Consider the following 23,220-nt stretch of genomic DNA (forward strand, 5'->3'; position numbering starts at 1 on the left):
GTATGCGGTGATGTCTATAATTTCAAAATATTATGGGCTGGGGCTTAAATACTGCATTAGGAACAGAGAATAAAAACTCAAAATTTTGAAAAGATTTGGATGGCTATTAACGTTTCCTTGAAGCTTGAAATTTGAAGAATATCATATTCACATTTCGTCGGTTTTATGCAGAATGCAGATTTTCTAAAAGACAGGTGTTCTAAAAAAAAAAAAAGAAAAAAAGAAAGAAACGGCCTTACAAAAATATAGGTACAAAACATGACCCCATTCATTTAGTCTGATGATCAATAAACATTCACAACCCTTGTATCAGCAATGTGCAATCCCTTCTTACAAGTGCTACGTGGAGGTGTCAACTGCATTGGTAACACTTCATGGCCACCTAAAACTACCCATTTGGTAGGAGAAAAATACAGTAGGAAGACTATGTTTGTTATACAATCGACTCTCGTAGGTTGCCCTCTGATGTGGAAAGCTTGTGGTTGGGGGCAGAGCGTAACACCACCTCACTGGTGACCTCCACAGGCACTACAAGGAGATGCGGGTCGACAGGGTCGGGTTCGGGCTCAAGGTAGTCGGACATCAGGTCGGACATCGTCTCGGACATCGTCACGGGGGCCGGGCTTGGCAGGGCCTCCAGCAGGGCCCGCTCCATCTCCCGGGCGAGGTCCGGGTTACTCCCGTAGAGCACGTTCATCTTCCGCGCCAGCAGCCCCTCTCTCTCCGGGGGCTCCTCGTCTCCAGCGTTCCTCGCCCGCTTCTTGGAGCGCCGCATGAAGGAGGCGTGGCGGATGTAGCGCTGCAGCAGGTGCTTCCGGTAGGCCCTCTGGATGACCACGGCGGCCGCCTCCTCCTCCTTGCGGCGCAGGGTGGTGGTGATCGGCGCGAAGGAGGCGGAGGTGGGGTTGCTCATGACGAACTTGGCCTCGATGCTCCCGCGCATGGCCGCCATCTCCACCGTGTCGCCCAGCACCTCCTGCGTGACGGCCAATAACATATCCAGGCAATGGATCCTGTCCCCGATGACCAGGGGGAGGTCCATGTTGATCAGCCGTATGCGGTTGGGTTTGGCCACACGCAACGGGTCCTGCAAGGTGTCGCAGAACTCAAAGATGCGGCTGTAGTCCAGGAATTGGGTCGCCTCAACGTCAAACTTCTCCCAGGTCTCGTTGAACATCTCAAAGTCGTCCTCGCACAGCAGGTCGCCGCTCTCTTCCTGGGCAACGTTGAAGTTCTCCAGGATAATGGCGATGTACATGTTGACCACGACCAGGAAAGATACGATGATGTAGCTGCAGAAGAACATGATGCCCATGCCCGGGTTGCCGCAGTCTCCCCTCACGTCCGTGCCCGGATTCTCGATGTCCGGGTCGCAATCCGGGGGGCCGCTGTTGAGGATGGGGAGCAGGAGGCCGTCCCAGCCCGCCGACGTCGTGATCTCAAACAAGCAGATGATGCTGCTGCCGAACGTTTGAAAGTTGAAGATGTCGTCGATGCCGGCCTGCTTCTTCACGTAGGCGAAGTTCGACATGCCAAATATGGAGAAGATGAACATGATCAGGAAGAGCAGCAGGCCGATGTTGAACAGGGCAGGAAGTGACATCATCAGGGCAAACAGAAGCGTCCTGATGCCTTTAGCTCCTTTAATGAGACGAAGGACCCTTCCTATCCTGGCCAGTCTGATGACCCTGAACAGGGTAGGCGACACAAAATACTTCTCAATGATATCAGACAGCATTATACCTGGAATGGAAAGAGATGCACTCAAATTAAGGAGCAATTACATCTGTCGATTCACAGTTCAGATTGAAATAACATCTTTTCCCAACATGAAGTTACAGTATTGTTAACACCTCTCATCGGTGTTTATTGCAGTGTGCAATGGGGAAAATACATACCTGCTATCGACAGGATGACCACAATAAAGTCAAAGACATTCCATCCATTGGTGAAGAAATAATGTCTGAGGGCAAACAGCTTGAGCAAACACTCCCCTGTGAAGATTATGATGAAGATGAGGTTGACCTGGTAGAGAAATTCCTCCTTCTCTACACTCTGGTCGTCCGTCTCAACCATCATGGTCACCATGTTGAGGCAGATAAGAACCATGATGAAGATGTCGAAGAACTGCTGAGAGATCAAGTCGAAGACCACTCCTTGGATTTGATTCTTCAGGGCAGATGGACATGGAGGGAGAGAGGGTGAGAGATATAACATAACAAGATCTAACAGGTGGTAAGATATTTGGTGTGATCCACTGCGTGCAGTTCAGAGAAGGTTAATATAGGACAGGTGAACGATGACATGGTTGTGTCATGCATTCCAAGGTGATGTCGTAGACTAGAGGGTTCACTGTTATGGAGACGTCATGGCCTTGAATGAACAATGCAATCATAAACTAGCAAACATTGACATTTTGTGGTATTTGCTGCTACAGTATGAATGTCACTTGTTTGTTATGGATGCTTCAGTTCAGAATCATGTCTATTTTAAATCATGGCTATATTTAGACTGAATGCAACAAATCACCACTACTACTATGATTGCTACTCATATGCTAGCAACAAGGGTGTGGTTACAACTGAAATCCATCTCTGTCTTGCATACCGCTGGCCTTGGGATGGGCTTCTGTGGCTTCTTAGAGCCAAGTTTCTTCATGGCGTTGTAGTATTTCTTTTGCTCCTCAGTCATGAAGAGGTCTTTGCCTCCAAAGTGCAGAACCAAATGACAAAAATGATTCTGGGCATTCATAAAGAGAGCAGACACAACTAATTTTCTTGTATGCAATGACTGAGGTAATTTTCTCAAAAGTAAAAAATGTATGTGACACTTATCTTCTTCTTTTGCTGATTAAAATTGTCTATAATGACACCGATGAAGAGGTTGAGAGTGAAGAAGGAGCCGAAGATGATGAAGATGACGAAGTACATGTACATGTATATGTTGATCTCATACGAAGGCTGCTCCTCCACCTGACAAACCACAACAAGTTAGTTTGCTGTAAAGGAAAATACGCATCTACAGCATAGATTCATAATAAACATTAAAAACTCTATTTTTGAATTCCCTCCATAGTTATTGTAAAACATGCACAATGTAATAGTACATTGAACCCCAACGTTAAAATGTTTTCATGTATAAGTGTGGAAGTACACCTCTCTCGAATCCACCGCAGCATACATGATGTCCATCCAGCCTTTAAACGTAGCCTGTGAAAATACAGTGCACAGCTTGGAGATTCTGGTTTACACTTGTGTAATTACTTACGCTGCCAAACCACTATATCATGTTATTACATAGCATTTCTATGTAACTACAATGTTGTTACTAGCGATATCATAGTCTCGCGAGCCAGACGAGTCGACTTCCGGCCTGGACTGTCAACTACGTCTGGTATTCAGACGCAGAAATTTTGATGAAGGAAGTTGGGGGGAAAAAACGGGCGGATATCCCGTCAAAACTCCGTAGAGAGTAGTAGACAGTCCGGACCGGAAGTGATGAGTTTTTTTAAGAACTTCCTTTTACAAATTCTAAGCGGCTGAAGTCCAGACTCTCTACGGAGGAGAGATATCAGACTAGCGATATCAGTACTATAGGCGCCTTTACAAAGTGACCATGTGAACTGGTGGTGGTTTGTATGGCTGCGTGGCTAGACTGATCCGTGGAAGAGAAAGTGAATGTGCACTCACAAGATTAGAAGGGTGACCTATAGACTGTACCTAGTCCCCACTTTTGCCTTCTTCACATTACAAATTAGGCTCCGCCCCTTTTCCCAGAGGCCATTGTGCTCACCACTTGCAGCAGGGAGAGGTAGCCTAGGCCAACGTTGTCGTAGTTGACCTTCACGTTGACCCAGCGGGCCTCCTGGGTCTCGTGCATCAATTCGATGCATTGGCTCCGGTTGTTCACCTCCGTGATGGGGAACAGCTCGTCCGTGGTGGTGTTGATGCAGCGGTAGAACTTTCCGGCAAACAGGTTGACCCCCATGATGCTGAAGATGAGCCAGAAGATGAGGCACACCAGCAGCACGTTGAAGATGGAGGGGATGGCCCCGACCAGAGCGTTCACTACCACCTGTCCAGACATTTAAAAATGAAAATAACAAAATAAAGGTTACTGCAGTCAATTGTAGCCAAACCTGTTACTCAGCGACCACATTACGCCATAATACTCCTTAATGCGCCAAACGTCAGTCAACTCCTAAACATCTTAGTCAGAATGGTAAGGAAGCAATCAGATGAAGGTACTGTAGTAAAGGTGTGGTTGTGAAACGCTTTGGTGAGTTATACGTTAGTGTGGGGATGCGTTACATTTCATGTGCAAGCTTGAGTCATGTCGCCCTGGATGCATGGATTTCTGTCAGTGTGTGTGTGTGTGTGTGTGTGTGTGTGTGTTTGCATGTGTATTAATTGGAAAGTGTGATGACTTACTCTCATCCCTTCAAATCTTGACAGAGCTCGAAGAGGCCTTAGAGCCCTGAGTGTCCGGAGAGATTTGATTGGTCCGAGTTCAGAATAACCCATCCAATTGGCTCCTAAACTGATCAGGGAGACCTGAGGCAGATTTGGAACGGAGGTCAGGGGTGGCGGGGAGCCCAGTGTTCAGCGCATCCACCCAGTGACCGAAAGGTCGCTGGTTTGAGCCCTTGAGCAAGGCATTCAACCCCAACACTAGCTCATAACTGTAATTCACTTGGGATAAAAGCTGCTTACGGACCAGAATATGTAAAGGGTAATAAGAACAAACTCTTGAAATTGCTTTACCCGCTATCAGATACATGTACTCGCACTCTGCTTCTTATTATTCCCATTATTTGAAAACAGGAAACTTACATCCACGATGAGGAAGTCCAGCCAACACCAAGCATTGGTGAAGTAGGTCTTGAAGCCATATGCCGTCCACTTTAGGAGCATCTCAATGATAAAGACGTACGTGAAAATTTTATCAGCATACTCAAGGATGATTTTGATGACCCTGCGCCTCTCAATGTAAATGTCTTCGAAGGCCTGTTGGAAGAACGCCAAAGAGAGAGAGAGAGAGAGAGAGAGAGAGAGAAAGAGGGGGGGGGGGGGCGAGAGAGAGTGGGAGGGAGAGAGGGGTAGGAAGAAAGAGAAAGGGGGGGAGAGGGATGGAGGAAGAAGAGAGAGTGGAGAAAGAGAGAGAGGGAGAGGAGGAGAGCGAGAGGAGGAAGAGAGAGAGGGAGAGGAGGAGAGCAAGAGGAGGGAGAGAGAGAGGGAGAGGAGGAGAGCAAGAGGAGGGAGAGAGAGAGAGAGAGAGAGAGAGAGAGAGAGAGAGAGCAGACACTAAGAACCTCACAGCTTATGCCCAGGAGAAAAGAATGTGATCCGCAGTAAGAGTGCTGGCTGAGTTGGGTCTGACTGCACTCAGCAGCCTGCTGGAACAGAACCTGAGGTGTAACGGTATGAACGTTTCACATCACAATTATAGTGACCAAAATCATCACGGTTATCAGTATTATCCTGGTATTGTTAAAATGTGAAAATGTTCAAAAACTACTGATACACACACTGAAATCATTTCACCAAGTTTTATATTGAAAACCTCAAATAAAATTAGCAGCATGCACTTTTTGTTTGCAGAAATATGAAAATAATGCGTCTTGGAGACTGTTGCTAACCTGGGTTGATGTTGAGCGGTACTGACAGTGAGTTTTTTAAAGCGCAGAAATCAAACACGGTTTTAGTGATCATTTTATTGCGATAAATGTAATCAGATTTGATCGTGGTTTATTATGCCGGTAATTGTTGTATCCCTAAACAGGACCAGCTGTGAGACTCACCAGCGCGCCACTGCTGAGCAGGATCATGAAGATGATGAAGGTCTCAAAGTAGTCGTGCTCCACGATGGTGAAGCACGTCTTGCGGAGGTTCCACCACTGTTTTCCCCTCCCCTGAGTGATGTCCACTGTTAGAAACGGCCATCGTCTGATACACTCTGACGGGAAAACAATATATATATACTGCTCAAAAAAATGTACGGGAACACTACATCATCAATCATCATCGTGGATTGCGATGAACAAAATATTCAAGTTGAAAATCTTTATTGATTACATTGTGTAATTCGTCACATTCGTAAACGAAGTAAGAACGGTTAATGGAAACCAAAATGATTATATATATATATATATATATATATATATATATATATATATATATATATATATAATGACCCTGGCTGTCTTTTTTTTTTAAAACTTTTTTACAAATATATATAGATATTTTTTTTATATCTCAATTTTTTTTAATTAAACAAAAATGAACATGTGCACTCTATTGTGGTGGCACAATAACATTGAGCCTTCTTTTAAATCTTTGTGGCAGTTGTTTTCTGAGCACTCTAACTATGCCCTATTACAGCTCCTTACAATACTTGCTACACTGATTACACCTTAATAAGCGCACTTATGTAAAGTGTTACCAAAAATGCCTATAAAGCTTAACGCCTCTGGAATATAGAGGTCTTTATAGTACTAGTATTATATAGTATAATAGTAATAGTATATACTATATAGTATAATGGTATAATACTTAGTTAGATATTTTGGAACTTTTGATTCGTGCGTACCATCAGTGAAGCAGGCTTGTGGCTCTTCTGGCTCGGGCTCCTCCTCTTCCTCTTCCTCTTGCTCAGGTTCGGGAGGCTGGTAGTCCACCGTGCTGCACACAGACGACGCGTCATCGTCCTCCAACGCGCCCATGAGCTGCAGAGGAGCAGACAGCGACGCCCGGTCAGAGAGACACGCAGGATCAGCCACGGGAGAGAGGACTACAGTAGTACAGAAGGTCAGTGAAACAGAGAGGGATGTGTCGCGAGGTTGAGTAGGTCCACCGACATGCCTCAAATTATTAAAGCTGCTTATGTTTTTCATTCTTTTAGGATTGATTGAAACATAAAGACCTTGTAAAGCACATCAAATCGGGTTAAAGCACAGATTTGTTATTGTTATTTTTTTTTTTTTTACCCATTTCCAACAGGAACATGTATAGGTACTGTAGCTAGAGGGGACTGGAGGAGGACTGTACTTCCCAGTGTATTGATCATAACTACAGAAACTCACAAAACATAGATAGATAGATAGATAGATAGATAGATAGATAGATAGATAGATAGATAGATAGATAGATAGATAGATAGATAGATAGATAAACAGACAGACAGACAGACAGACAGACAGACAGACAGACAGATAGATAGATATCGAGAGAGAGAGAGAGAGAGAGAGAGAGATACACTGTAGGTATTTATCTAAGATTTAGTGACTCACTTTGATACATACGTTTGATATTACCACTGCCTACCGTTGTACCCTTGAGCAAGGTACTTAATGCCAACACTAGCTCAAAACATTGTAAGTCGCTTTGGATAAAAGTGTCTGCTGAATGACCTTATTGTAATACCAATACCTCAACCACAAGCTCAGACCACAGTTGCATCTGTAACTTCAATAGGCATAATTTCAGCCACCTACAGTATTGTGATCAACTCTTCCCAAGGACTATTTCTGTCCGTTATAAAGCATAATGAATAAAAGATAAAGCGCCATCTCCAGCACAGCATGAACACTGTTTCATCAGTCATGAATAATGCGTGAACACTATTTTATCAGTCATGAATAATGCGTGAACACTATTTTATCAGTCATGAATAATGCTGACATACCGCTGGACGATCCTTATGCTCCTTTTCTTCATCTGACGATCCAGATTCAGAATCATTTTCTTCCGGGTTCTCAAAGTCCGACTCCCCCTCGGCAATCGGCACTTTGAGTCTGATCTCTGCATCCACAAAAACCCCAGTCCTGCCCTCGACCACACAGTTAGACATCCCGTCGGCCATTTTGAAACCCTGGCCAGTGTTCAAGTGATTGAGCTCCAGGCACTCCTTTTTGGACTCTCCTTCGAATTCCTCATCGCCCTCCTCGTCTTCTTTGGGCTTTTTACCCAGAACCTTCTGGACCATGCCTGCGAATAAGGCCTTGATCCAGTCGATTCCCCTCGTGATCCTGCCGATGGCGATCTGAAGGTTGTTCATCTCTCCGTCGTCATCTCCGCTGGAGAGGTTGTCCCCGCTGAACGAGCTGAGCAGCAAGGCTAGAAACAGGTTCAGCACCTGGAGAGGACAACGGAAACCATTTTGCTGTCAACTACTAAGTTGTAATTTTTAGTTGTAATTTTTTGTACATAAAAACAGAAGTTTACTTTAATTTTTGGTTAAAGTTTAAGGATTTATTCCATCTGAAGAAGACTCAACATATGAAGGAAATGTAGGCTGCACATTAAAAACACGACAATCAGTCAATTAGAAAAACAAATTTGACTCAAACCTATTTAACATGAAAAGTTGGAAGTAGGCCTTCTCTTTTGATTACCCGACCTCACGTTAATCTGAAACCTTAAGTTCAAGAGTGGCTCAAATACACATCGAGTATCAAGTTTGTGTTATTCCGACGTGGCGGTGCATTGATAAATATTATGTTGTCTAGCGACTCTTGCCGTGGCAGCTATGTTGAGTGTCTAAACCCTCTCAGTCCTTTTCTCAATTCCTATTTCCAGTGGTAGCTGGAGATCATGGTTACAAAGGACTGGGGCAGTTCTACAGCAGAGGTTGTGAATCAGACAGGGAACAGGAAAAGGGCTCAGAGGATATGGACTGTGGGGGGGGGGGGGGGGGGGGTCAATGTGGTAGAAAATCAAGCTAATCAAAGGTTTAAGGTGCATGCTGTGGCACAAGGTAGAGGTAGAGCGGCCTGAGCCGTCCAGACTGGCGATCGCAACGTCCCCAGTTCAATCCCAGCTCCTGGCATCGTGCCGAAGGGTCCTTGAGTCCCAAAATGGCTCCCGTGTGGCACGGTGGCGTAGTCCCTACAGTAGCACTGTAGCTCCTCAGGAAGGTCTCCCAGACCTTGCTGTGCGGAGTTTGCATGTTCTCTCCGTGTTCTTTCCTGCCAAAGAACCCAATACAAAAAACATGCAAAAGAACAGATCGCTAACGCTGTCATTCCCTGGCGAAGACGGACAGGAGCGTTTGGTGGGTCCCCGTGGCGCGACCCATGAACTCTGCCTGCTGTCTGCTCCCGCCGCCCTTGGTGGAAGGACGACAGGATGGGTGAAGAGCAGAGAACATTTCATCGGCGACCGTGATGCATGTGTGTGTGTGTGTGTGTGTTCCTTTGTGTCCCCCATTGCACGTGTGTGTTGGTGTGTACTGCTGTGTGACGGATAAAGATTATGTGGTTAAAGATCCTTTGTGGACAAGATCCGCCTTGACACTCTTCGGCGCAGGTCTGTTATTATCAACACGCAGTGGCGTCGGCGTCGACGGGACGTTTGATTCCGCCTCTCTATTGGCCAGAGATGCGTTCCGCTGACTCGGGGCCTCCTCTCTCCTGCAGCGCCGCATCCCTCGCTCAGCTGTCCCGAGCTTGTTCCCTCCGAGCCAGGGGCCTCACTTGAGCCGGGTCTTAACACGCACTCAAGGGCAGAACCACTGTTTGCTGGCTCAAGTCATTTTACTTAAATAGAAGCCCCCCCCCTCCCCCCCCAACTGTCAGAGTAAACGACACGGCTCGCTCGTTTCTATGCTGACATGAGATATAATAAAAGTCCAGTTACACATGGACAGGAAGTTCTGCCACGATGCTTTTGTTAGGTTGTCGCGATGAGACATTTCCTCTTCAACTCTACAGTATAACCTAGACAGGAAGTCCGTTAGGCTGGTGTGGTAAACATGGTGCTTTTGGTGATCAGCCGCTAACATGCTCATCTGCATGTCCTTGTTTTCAGAGGTCAAGGCGTGAGGTCAGGGTAGCTTCTGCACCCGGCATGGGCATCGTGGGCTCCTGTCTTAATCCTTGCGTGGCTCACTGCAACGTTTGAAACCAGGCTCCTGTATGAGTCATTTAATCCACATGAGCTAGTATTTTATTTCTGGCACATGCTCATCCTGTTAAACTCTTAAGTACAGTACAAAATAGTATAGTACAGTACTACTGTCCATTACTTTACAATTTTACTGTCCAGATTCCATGTTAGTACATAAAGTATTTGTATGACTTTTGTACATTGTTTGTACATTGTTTTCTTTAATTCCTGTGTCTGTTTATTGTGTACTTAATTTGATTATTTTTATGTTATTATTTTCATGACTGTTATCAATACTTTATTGTTCTGGTCATTGTAGTTTTTTCCCCTGAATATTTACGTGTGGTCTTCGGATGTGGAGAGTGGCCTTGTTGCCATCCATACCTTACTGGCTCACTTCTGTGCTCCGTGGGCCGGGTGTGTGTTGTGGTGGTTAGGATGTAACTAGGCTGTGTGGGTGGGTTGGAGTTGTTGAGCTAAGTGTGCGTGTGTATTTGTGTTGTTTTATGTATTCTGTAATTCATTGTTTAATGTTTGTATTTGTGTTATAGGACCCCCTCGAAAATGAGATGATACATCTCAAGGGGCTATCCTCAATAAATAAATTCAAATTCAAGTCATATCTTTGTGGTTCCTAGGGCGGTCCAGCAATAGACTCCCCAGACTCCCTGAACACAAGATCTCCTGGAATGAAATGAGTTTAATAATATCGTAATCGTTAGATCAGAAGAGATTTCAAGAAACTGTTACTGATCTTAACAAGTTAACAGTAGTGACAGATGTTCAGAGTTTGGGTACTGCCATGTGTTGAGAGGCAGTTGAGGGGCATTTGATGTGGTCTTTGGAATGCTCACTGCTTAAAAGATTGATCCTGTCTGAGCCATCTATCAACTATTTACATTTTTGACCGTTTGCCAGACCAGCTTTAAAAAAATAGACAGAAGAAAACAAGCAACTGCAGTATGAATGCTTAGGTTTTTAATGTTGTGCTGACACGGATCGAGTTATTTTAATGCTCAGTTAGACCAGTTGTGTAAGCGAATAAGATATAGACAAATTAAATCAACGGTTAGGGATTATGGATTAGGAGTTTTTGACGATGAGATTAAAGCACTGTTCTTGTACTCACCACCAGGTTCCCAATGACCATCACCATCATGAAGACCACCAGACACATCCCGGCGCCCGCCACCTCCATGCAGTCCCACATGGTCTCGATCCACTCGCCGCACAGGATGCGGAACACGATGAGGAAGGAGTGGTAGAAGTCGTTCATGTGCCAGCGCGGCAGCTCGCAGTCGGCGGCGATCTTGCACACGCAGTCCTTGTAGCTCTTGCCGAACAGCTGCATGCCGACCACGGCGAAGATGAAGACGATGATGGCCAGGACGAGGGTCAGGTTCCCGAGGGCGCCCACCGAGTTACCGATGATCTTGATCAGCATGTTGAGGGTGGGCCAAGACTTGGCCAGTTTGAAGACGCGCAGCTGCCTCCAACGCAGCACACACGTACACACGTACACACACACACACACACACACCGTCGCACGCAGAAACAAAATAAACAGTCAATTTCCTCTAATATTGTCTTTGTTATTGAACAATATTTAAAGAGGCACACTGATATAAAAGATACTTTTTAAAACGTATTTTATAAGGCAAGCCGATACAGTATTGAGGAATTGAATTGAAGTGTCAAAGGTCTTACCAAGCGAAAGGACCGGAGGACAGATAGGCCTTGAACATTCGCCAGTCCCAGCTCAACCAGGCTGAGCGTGACGATGATGCTGTCAAAGATGTTCCAGCCCACCTGGAAGTAGTAGAAGGGGTCCATGGCCACCAGCTTAAAGACCATCTCTGCTGTGAAGATTCCTGTGAATACCTGGAAGAGAAGGAATATTTCCATTATTTCGATATTTCGGGATACATCAGTTCTCATCAGCATATCACAGAAAAAAACCCCCACTGAAAACATAATGATGGGTATCTTTTACAATATAATAGATTTATGAAAATGGTCATAGCAGACCGCTCAGGTTTTGACATGAAGCCTATATGTCAAACTTTGATTGCAAGGATAATTATCCCTTTAAAACCCTAGCATGTGTCTACTGTATCATTAACTATGGCTCTAAAGTCTCACCAGGTTCTTTAACTATGGCTCTAAAGTCTCACCAGGTTCATATGACTCTAAAGTCTCACCAGGTTCTTATGGCTCTAAAGTCTCACCAGGTTCTTTAACTATGGCTCTCAAGTCTCACCAGGTTCTTTAACTATGGCTCTCAAGTCTCACCAGGTTCTTTAACTATGGCTCTCAAGTCTCACCAGGTTCTTATGGCTCTCAAGTCTCAGCAGGTTCTTTAACTATGGCTCTCAAGTCTCACCAGGTTCATATGGCTCTCAAGTCTCACCAGGTTCTTATGGCTCTAAAGTCTCACCAGGTTCTTATGGCTCTCAAGTCTCACCAGGTTCTTATGGCTCTCAAGTCTCACCAGGTTCTTTAACTATGGCTCTCAAGTCTCACCAGGTTCTTTAACTATGGCTCTCAAGTCTCACCAGGTTCTTATGGCTCTAAAGTCTCACCAGGTTCTTTAACTATGGCTCTCAAGTCTCACCAGGTTCTTTAACTATGGCTCTCAAGTCTCACCAGGTTCTTTAACTATGGCTCTCAAGTCTCACCAGGTTCTTTAACTATGGCTCTCAAGTCTCACCAGGTTCTTATGGCTCTCAAGTCTCACCAGGTTCTTGAACTATGGCTCTCAAGTCTCACCAGGTTCTTTAACTATGGCTCTCAAGTCTCACCAGGTTCTTTAACTATGGCTCTCATGTCTCACCAGGTTCTTTAACTATGGCTCTCAAGTCTCACCAGGTTCTTGAACTATGGCTCTCAAGTCTCACCAGGTTCTTGAACTATGGCTCTCAAGTCTCACCAGGTTCTTGAACTATGGCTCTCAAGTCTCACCAGGTTCTTGAACTATGGCTCTCATGTCTCACCAGGTTGCCCACGGAGAGCATGTGGTCGAACTCGGGGCTCATGGGGTAGTGCTCCATGGCCATGAAGAGGGTGTTGAGCACGATGCAGATGGTGATGCCCAGGTCCACAAAGGGGTCCATCACCACAAAGTACATCCACTTTTTGCAGACCACCCAGGGCTCACAGCAGTCCCACTTCAGGAAGATGTTAGCAAACTTATACCAGCCAGGTGGACAAGGCCTCTGGGCTTCCTCCAGCTCTATGAGATAGGAGACATGATACATTAGGTATGGTGGGGAGTCAGCGCTGTTATAATGCTAAACGAAATAATGAATGAATGGATAACACAGGATAAAATCACTGATTTGAGGCTAGAGGTTCATTATCAAAGATGGTATCCACCCTTCTTCACATTAACAATAATGATGGATATCCAATTTCTATATCATACAGGTTAGCAAGGGTATAATAAAAGCATTGAAATAGAATACAACAGAGAGCAATGCCAGAATACAGTACATGCCCGTCGCTGCCAATTACGCTCTGTCTGAAATAGCTCCATCTTAGCACTAAGAGGACATGCCACTGTATGGTAACTGGGGTCGCTCCCTCACACAATGCGCTTAACACTGCTGTGTGGCAGAGCGCAGACAATGTTACTGCAATGGCCTGGAGATTAGAGAACGCCATGATTTCAACCGCATGATAAGCTAGGCAATTACACTTCACATTAGAGCGCGGCCGTCGACACTCGGAACTAAGCCTCTGTCTTTCAGAAACGTCTCGGGGATTTGACACGTCTAGGAAAAGATTCTGTTTTTCAGGCATATAAGGAGCTCTGAAATAAATGACATGGTGAATGCATTTAAAGGAATACTTTTGTGGTTTCTGTGACTGTTTGTGTTCCATTAGTGAATAAAATGTGTTTTTTTGAGGGATACTCGTAATTTTTAATATATATATATATTTTTTTTTATAGGGGGGGGCTTCTATTTATATTCTATTCTAATAATATATTATTTTTTTCAATTCGCAAAAATGCGAATGGTCTGGAAATCCAGAGTCTATTTTCAATTTCCAAGGGGCGTTATGACCAGACTGATATATGGAGAGAAATAGAGCTCATGTGATCTGGCAACGCCAAGCTACTATATTGCCCGTCAGCCCATAAAGTCAAAATGTTTCCAAACATTTTTTTCCGAAGCAAATTTTCTAAAAATGTACCATGATTTGAACCATGTGTGGCCATTCCTCTATGCAGGGCTGCCAAGTTTGACCAAAGGTTTGGAGTGGGATTTTTTCACTTAGTAACAAGCCCTACCTACTAGTACAGTGTGCCGTGTGAGCGTGACAATAGGCTGAAATGCGTCCTGTCTATGGAAGGAGGCAACTCTCAACTCACCATAGCTTTAGAAAAACTGTACCTTTAAGTAATTTTGTATGTAAGGCCTAATGAATGAATGTAATTGAAAACCTGCAAAAAGTTAAAACCTCAATGTATTGTAATATTGGATCCATTAAAAAAAAATCCTACATCACTTATTCAGTCATCATCGTCATCATCTTCATCATCATCAACAACAAAAGCAACAACAACAACAATAACAACAACAACAGTAGAAGTATTGTGATTTCTCCTACCTCCCATGGCATTGGTGAGAACACTGATACGACTTGCAGCTCTCTGTTTCACGCCCGGTTCATCGAGGAACCTCATGCTGTGGACAGAGCTGAGAGACGGCTCTTTGCATTCCTCCTCTGTGGCAGACTAGAAAAAAGTGAGGTTTGACAAAATCACCGTTAAAACTAGTCCAAGCTGTCAGAGAATTTATATCAGCCTGCCTCTGAATTCAAAACCAATGGAACTACAAAGATATGAAGATGGAAGTCACCTGACTTAGTCTCCTTTAGGAGAGATCAAAGTATAAAATTCTTAAAATGCTCCCAAAACGCCTAAAACGCCCCCAAAACGCCTAAAACGCCCAAGTGTACTAGAAAAAACAACCTGCGTTTTCAACGCAATAAAGTGATCAGCCCCGAAAGCCTGCACCCCCAGCAATGTCACCAAATTCTGACCTATTAACCTTTGACCTGAACATGTAAACAGGCAGACAGGGTAGCAGACCCACCTCCTCCGAGGACACTCGGTCAATGACCAGGCTGGGGATGATTCTCCCGTTACAGTCCTTGATGACTTCATCATCCTCGCTGAGGCTCCCCTCGTCGTCCGCTAACTCCGACCCCGTGTGCTGACTGAGCGCTTTCTGACTGGCGAGGGTCGCAGGGCTCCCAGTTACAGCCTGTCAAACACCAACGACAGATCAATAAATACCTCTGTACGCTTTGGACAATGGAAATGTGAGTGATTGACCTGTTAGTGTGTGATTTCATTTCAAACCTTTATTTATACGCGTGAAGCACTGAGGTTTCCCTCATTTACAGTGATGATGAGTTTACACAGAGACACAAATCAACAAAACAAATTTGATTGTTAATTAAGCCTTGCATTTACTACAGTAGATAGATAGATAGATAGATAGATAGACGGACAGACAGACAGACAGACAGATAGACAGATAGATAGATAGATAGATAGATAGATAGATAGACAGACAGACAGACAGACAGATAGATAGATAGATAGATAGATAGATAGATAGACAGACAGACAGACAGACAGACAGACAGACAGACAGACAGACAGACAGACAGACAGATAGATAGATAGATAGATAGATAGATAGATAGATAGATAGATAGATAGATAGATAGATAGATAGATAGATAGATAGATAGATAGATAGATAGATAGATATGAGACTGCGTTACTGCTGGCAGATTAGTCACCTGACCTGCTCCTGGTTCCTCAGCTGCTCCAGAAGCCTCTGGAACTCCTCCTCCTTCTCCCTGGCCTCCTCCAAGGTGGCGGCGTTCTGCTCGTCGTACGCCATGGCCACCACCGCCAGGATGAGGTTGATGAGGTAGAACGAGCCCAGGAAGATGACCACCACGAAAAAGATCATGTAGGTCTTCCCTGCCGCTCGCAGGGTCTGCATAGAGAACAGCACACGGAAGAGAGACAGAGAAAGTCGTGAGAACACAGCGTCTTCATCAGATATACAGTCGTGAGAACACAGCGTCTTTATCAGATATACAGTCGTGAGAACACAGCGTCTTCATCAGATATACAGTCGTGAGAACACAGCGTCTTTATCAGATATACAGTCGTGAGAACAGCGTCTTTATCAGATTTACAGTCGTGAGAACAGCGTCTTTATCAGATATACAGTCGTGAGAACACAGCGTCTTTATCAGATTTACAGTCGTGAGAACAGCGTCTTTATCAGATATACAGTCGTGAGAACAGCGTCTTTATCAGATATACAGTCGTGAGAACACAGCGTCTTTATCAGATTTACAGTCGTGAGAACAGCGTCTTTATCAGATTTACAGTCGTGAGAACAGCGTCTTTATCAGATATACAGTCGTGAGAACACAGCGTCTTCAGACTGGTTAAAAAAGAGAAAACTTTAAGAACTTAAAAAAAAAAGAAAATCCACCAGAACTGTGTGTTGTTGCCTTAAAGACATTGCTATTTAATATTTATTCTTTGGATTTTATTCCATGTCTCGTTGTTTTTATTTATTACCCTTTATAGCAGAAAAACAAGACCTTGATTCACTTTCACCAGAGGTCACCACATAGATCCTTTCATGGCCCTTATCACTGAGGGAGGAAGGAGGGGGGGGTTCAATTTCTGTGTGGAGCCCCCTAAACCCTAGAGCCGGCCCTGGAAAGTGTAGCTCTGTAATTGGAACGCCTCCAAATAGTAACTATTTATAGTTACATAGTCACCCTATATTTTCCTACACCTTAAACCAGGTCGGTCTGCAAATCCAAGTCAATCAAATGAGACATGCAGAGCTGATAACAGTTAGCAATCTTGAATTAAAGCTAATAAGTACCAACCAGCTGGAACAGGTTCTCCCAGTAATCCTGCGTCATGAGTCGGAAGAGAGCCAGGAAGGCCCAGCCGAAGGAATCATAGCTGGTGTAGCCATAGTTAGGGTTCCTCCCAGCTTTCATGCATGTATATCCTTCTGGGCACTTTCTATCAACAGGGCAGAGGTGAAGAATCAGTTTGGATAGCAGCACTCCCTGAATCCAAGTTTCAGCTTCTATTAGCTGAAAGAACTTGAACTGACATTTTGTTACATCTTTACTTTGTATACATGAATTACCACATAACGATATTAACTACATACAGTAGCAGCACCTGCCGAACCAACATTGTAGTTACATTAGATGAATAACAGTAGGTTATTACACAAGTGGACCGGGGTATGGGGAAGGGAGGTGTAAGGGTTGTGGCAAAATGTCAGCTAACAGTTGTTACTAAAACAAGATCAATGTTCATAAATCCACTTGCCTGCTTTGCGTTACAGTACTGTAATATACCAGAGCTGTAACAGAGCTGGTTCCTATGGCAACATACCAGAGCTGTAACAGAGCTGGTTCCTATGGTAACATACCTAGCATCAGAGCTGGTTCCTATGGTAACATACCCAGCATCAGAGCTGGTTCCTATGGTAACATACCCAGCATCAGAGCTTGTTCCTATGGTAACATACCCAGCATCAGAGCTGGTTCCTATGGTAACATACCCAGCATCAGAGCTGGTTCCTATGGTAACATACCCAGCATCAGAGCTGGTTCCTATGGTAACATACCCAGCATCAGAGCTGGTTCCTATGGTAACATACCCAGCATCAGAGCTGGTTCCTATGGTAACATACCCAGCATCAGAGCTGTTTCCACAAAGAAGAGCATCCAAGCTGCCGTCCAGATAGTAGTGATTCTCTATGACGAAAAAAGACCAAAATCACATCCACCCACTTAGCATCTAAAAACATTAATGCAAATTAAATAGCATATTACAGTACAATTTAAACCTACCTATATTGTCAATATAGGCTTTGAAATCAAAAGTACTGTTGTAATTTGTTTCATTGTAAGCCAAGGGGTCACTAAAGGTCGAATTGGAGTCAAAATCTTCAAATGTAGCATTTGTAGGGATGGGCCATCTGACACATTTGTGAAGCAGATTTCCCATGAACAGTTGCAGGCCAATGAGGGCAAAGACAGCCAAGGCAAAGACGGTGAGGATCATCACATTCACCATCTTCTTCACCGACTGGACCAAGGCACCCACAATGGTTTTCAAACCTAGCCAAATCAAATACAAAATAGATTATAATATTTAGTTATTCAGGTAAAAGTTAAAATAAAAAAGAGTATTCCGGAAATGTAGGTGCATTACTCTAGGAAATAATTACTCCGGAAAAAGTCTAAACCCATTCTGAAAAAAGGTATAAAATTGCTATGAAAAAGATATGAAATGATTATAAACAGGTATGAAATGGTTCCATATCGGAAGCATATTGTAATGGATTCTCATGAACTCTAACTGACTTTCCCAGCGTATATTCACAACTTAAACACAAACATTGTAAAACATACATTGAGGAAACATCTCTGATGTTGAAATCTATCTATCATCTTATTTCATTGAAACAAGACCCCATGTTTGTGTGTGTGTGTGTGTGTGTGTGTGGGGGGGGGGGGGGCGTACCAGGAATCACAGTGATTGTTTTGAGGGCTCTGAGGACACGGAACGTCCGAAGGGCGGACACATTCCCTAGATCAACAAACTCTGTGAGGTATCTGAAAGAAAAAATAAAACAATCAATCAGTAAAAAATTTTTTTGTCTACATGTTTTAATAGTGCTTGCCCTAACATGTGACCTGTGTCATTGTACAAAAAAAACCCAACTCAGTATAGCCTACGCAACATAGGATATCGCTTGCACTGTGGTATATGATATGTTTTAATAAGCTATTCTTAGATTGGTCCACTTCTTAAGCCAAATGGTATAATTACTACTGTAACTGGCCTGAGAGTGCCTGGCCCAACCATTATCTAGCATCAAATATTGTTGACACTTACTGTAAAGGTAGGGTAGGCGATCTTTCATACAATAATGAAATGATTGGATGGCCTACTGTATCTTCCTGTCAAGCTACCTTTTTTTTTTGGGGGGGGGGGGGGGGTGGACTATTTTTGTTTCTTTCATAAATCTAGATGACTTGGTAGTTGAATAGAGCAAGTGAGGCTGGTCTGACTTCTGACAAGAGGCAGCGGGACAAATTTTGATTCAGACTTGATTGGCCATTAATTACAATAATATGAAGCGCTTTTCACACTGGTACTTGGGAGCGCTGCTGCTTGCATGACTCACCCATTAGATGTGATCAAGGTAAGTAAATCTAGCTACTTGCCAATTCCATTCAGTACAATCATGCAATGGAAGTTGGTGTCGGAAAGCCGATCGGTGCACTGAGATACTCACGCCATGCTGATCACCATGAAGTCCAACCAATTCCATGGATCGCGAAGGAATGTAAAAGATCCAATACAGAAACCTCTAGACAACACTTTGACCGTCGCCTCAAAAGTATAAATGCCAGTAAAAACATACCTGTAAGAAAAGAAACAATAATATTATGTTTCAAGTATCCCAGCGTTATTACAGATGGTAAAAAACTCAACGGTATGTTGAGGAAAGCGTTAACTATCAATTCACAGGACACTTACTCAACAGTTTTACTCCATGGCGGTGGGTTGCTCATCGTCATGAATACGCAGTTCGCAAGAATGGTAATCATGATGAACAGGCTAAATATTGTAATACAGAGTCAAGGCTAAATGGCTGACATAAGATTGTAGCTAAAACGGTGCCATTTTTTTCTGTTCTCAATACCCACAGAATTGCTCATCTTTTATTATGGCACAAGTAACAATCATAACATAGCTCAAGTTCAAGTAGGCTACCTGCCTTTATATAAATCAATCAATATCAATCAATTTATTTTATCAACATGCTCTTAGGGTTGGTCTGGAAACAACATGTAGCCTAGGACTAGTTCAATCAATCAATCAAAGCTTTATTTGTATAGCGCATTTCATACCCAGAGGCAACACAATGCGCTTCACAGAGAACAAGGGAGGTGGGCATACGACCCACTCTCTACATATTCCAGAGGGAAGCAAAAAAACAGTAATCACCCGGGGGCCAGATAAGTGAGCTGTAAAAATTCTTCCCTGACCCCTCTCAACAAGGCGATCGAGCAAGCTCCTGGAGTATGTTTGTCTACCGGCTAAGAACATTTATAAAGCAATAAATAACATTAAATTACATTTTCACTAGTTGTGGCATTTAACACTTGCTTTGACAAACCACAGAGCTGTAGAATTAGACCTTAAAACATTCCCTTCAACCCTGTACTGGGTCGGCTGTGGTTCCCATATCAGGAAAGGATATGAATGTATGAGAATTTTGATGGATCCTCTTCTCAGAAGACTGAAGGGGCTTAGAATGTAGCAAGCTGGTTCAGCGTTGAACCTGAAGATTGTGTTTCCTTTGGTGATCACAATAAATGTCTGCAAAACAGGGAGTTTCATCACATTAAGACATGGTGCACTTGACATTGTGACAATATAACTTTGACTGAAGGACCAAAATAACTGTTGATCTCGAAATACTACACGAAGACTCAATCCGTAAAGCGTGCCTTGCATACCCGTAATGCAGTAATATGCATGACATAAGGGTTGTTGTATTCTCTCATAGCAGCTAATGGAAATATATGTAAAGGGATCCATCCAGATATATTACAGACACATGGCTGGCTGTCTAGCTCACTGACCATTAAAACATGTACTAGCACAGAGTTTCTCAAGAAAGGGATGATGAGTAGAGAACATTTCCCCCGCTAAGAATTAGTATAACCTACATTGTACAGAACATTTGGTTCTCCTTGCAACATTGGCCCATTTCCAGTTTGTTTTTGATTCAACAATCCAGCAACTTAATTTAAATACTCTTGCCTAAAAGAAAGTGGTTGAGCAAGACCGCAGTGCAGTATCATCCAGTTGCTGACTTATTTCACTTCATGACATTGGTCAGGTAAACGTAAGTTTATTAACGTAACGTAAGTTAAACGTAAGTTATTGTCATGTAACTTTCATGTGCAGCATGTCTGCCTTGTTCATGTCAAAAGCCAAGATAGGTAAATAACATAATTGTTTTAATTTTAGCTCTGATTGTACAACCCTTACTGTTCTACTACTCTAGCAACACTGTTCTGTCCTTGTTGGTGACCTCGACTGACCTTCTGTGCTTTGTAGAAGGGGTCTAATTCTTCCAGGGGCGTGTTGAGCAGCTCTGACGGGGCGTCTCCGTAGATCATGGGCAGGCTCTTGCCTGCCTCCAGGCCCTTGCTCGGGGCCGAGGGCCCGTCATATACGTATCCCTCTACTGCCTCATCCCTCTTCCTCTCCTCCATGAGCCTCTCAATCTCCGCCAGCGATTCCGGAGTGAAGCGGCAGAGCGCTTTGATGCCTGTGGGAGGGGCTCGGGGTGCCATCTTCGCATTGCGAAGGGATACCACCACACCGGGGTCTCTCTAGATTGACCTGCTGGGACAGAGACAGATAGCAGGTACATTTAGGAGACCAGTAGATACCAGGTACATTTAGGAGACCAGTAGATACCAGGTACATTTAGAAGACCAGTAGATACCAGGTACATTTAGGAGACCAGTAGATACCAGGTACATTTAGAAGACCGGTAGATACCAGGTACATTTAGACAATCAGTAGAGATACCAGGTACATTTAGAAGGTCAGTAGATACTAGGTACACTTAGAAGACCATTGGATACTAGGTTAGAAGACCAGTAGATACCAGGTACATTAAGAAGACCAGTAGATACCAGGTTAGAAGACCAGTAGATACCAGGTACATTAAGAAGACCAGTAGATACCAGGTACATTTAGACAATCAGTAGATACCAGGTACATTTAGACAATCAGTAGAGATACCAGGTACATTTAGAAGACCAGTAGATACCAGGTACATTAAGAAGACCAGTAGATACCAGGTACATTAAGAAGACCAGTAGATACCAGGTTAGAAGACCAGTAGATACCAGGTACATTAAGAAGACCAGTAGATACCAGGTACATTTAGACAATCAGTAGAGATACCAGGTACATTTAGAAGACCAGTAGATACTAGGTACACTTAGAAGACCATTGGATACTAGGTTAGAAGACCAGTAGATACCAGGTACATTTAGGAGACCAGTAGATACCAGGTACATTAAGAAGACCAGTAGATACCAGGTACATTTAGGAGACCAGTAGATACCAGGTACATTTAGACAATCAGTAGAGATACCAGGTACATTTAGAAGACCAGTAGATACCAGGTACATTAAGAAGACCAGTAGATACCAGGTACATTAAGAAGACCAGTAGATACCAGGTTAGAAGACCAGTAGATACCAGGTACATTAAGAAGACCAGTAGATACCAGGTACATTTAGACAATCAGTAGAGATACCAGGTACATTTAGAAGACCAGTAGATACCAGGTACACTTAGAAGACCATTGGATACTAGGTTAGAAGACCAGTAGATACCAGGTACACTTAGAAGACCATTGGATACTAGGTTAGAAGACCAGCAGATACCAGGTACATGTAAAAGATCAGTAGGTGTGTATAGAAGATACCTGCTAATCAGAATATTAAAATCAGATACAGTTTAAGGTTAACAATGTGGCAAAACTGCCTCAGGTTGCAAGGCCCAAACCCAAACAACAACAACAAACAAAGCAACAACAAAAACAAACAAAATAAGGTGGCAAAGGTGTCAAGCTGTCAAAATAAAGTGGGGGAAAAAAAAACATAAAAGGAGGATGGACTTCCCACAGAAAAGGCTGACTGCTGAGCTAGAGTCATTAGTAGCATGGCGACTTTTGATATAGATATTAGTTTTTCTTGAGTCCATGCCACAAAAAACAAACAAATAACAAACACTTAAACAAAACTCGTAGGCTAATGATGAATGGTATACAACTGGTAGAAAAATAATAAGTGAAATATAATAGAGAATGAAAATTACAGCAGGGAGAAAAAAAGGTTCTCAATGCACCTCATCACAGTTTCTTTTGCACAGGTCGTTATGCTGTAAGGTAGGCTATGTGAGGGCGTAGGCTACTCGGGTTGTGTGTGTGAGACATATTTGTGTGTTGGTAATGATCCCAGACATGGCTACCTTGATCTATCTCCAATAACCCAGCTCCCCAGGACTGGTAGAGGAGGTTACCCACATAAAAGTGTCATGGTAGTGACAAAGTGACCTCATAAGTAGCGCTGTGGCTTCAACAGGATACTTTCCCACAGTACCAAAGAAACCCTGACATTGCTCATGTACATCGAATTACTTATTAGCTTA

General features: G+C 43.6%; 2 protein-coding genes across 2 annotated transcripts in view; both read right to left on the reverse strand.

The window, feature by feature from the left end:
• The window catches only part of LOC311323906 (uncharacterized protein), a 571,429-nt gene that overhangs the window by 58,606 nt on the left and 489,603 nt on the right, over positions 1-23,220 (reverse strand). The gene's annotated exons all lie outside the window — the stretch shown is intronic.
• scn4aa (sodium channel, voltage-gated, type IV, alpha, a) lies at positions 434-21,296 on the reverse strand (the record flags this gene model as incomplete). Its single annotated transcript, XM_084456219.1, has 25 exons — positions 21,090-21,296; positions 20,204-20,358; positions 19,513-19,593; positions 19,268-19,396; positions 18,490-18,581; positions 17,814-18,083; positions 17,654-17,717; positions 16,827-16,968; positions 15,710-15,907; positions 14,987-15,157; positions 14,499-14,625; positions 12,878-13,116; positions 11,592-11,765; positions 11,014-11,370; positions 7,684-8,133; positions 6,589-6,724; positions 5,801-5,955; positions 4,833-5,006; positions 4,431-4,553; positions 3,793-4,074; positions 3,156-3,209; positions 2,831-2,972; positions 2,608-2,705; positions 1,899-2,169; positions 434-1,743 (listed from the first exon to the last, which is right to left on the reverse strand). Exons 1-25 carry the CDS (start codon positions 21,261-21,263, stop codon positions 434-436), a joined length of 5,568 nt encoding a protein of 1,855 aa, XP_084312345.1. The 5' UTR covers positions 21,264-21,296.

This window comes from Borostomias antarcticus (assembly GCF_949987555.1).
Source record: "Borostomias antarcticus genome assembly, chromosome: 22".
NCBI lineage: Eukaryota > Metazoa > Chordata > Actinopteri > Stomiiformes > Stomiidae > Borostomias > Borostomias antarcticus.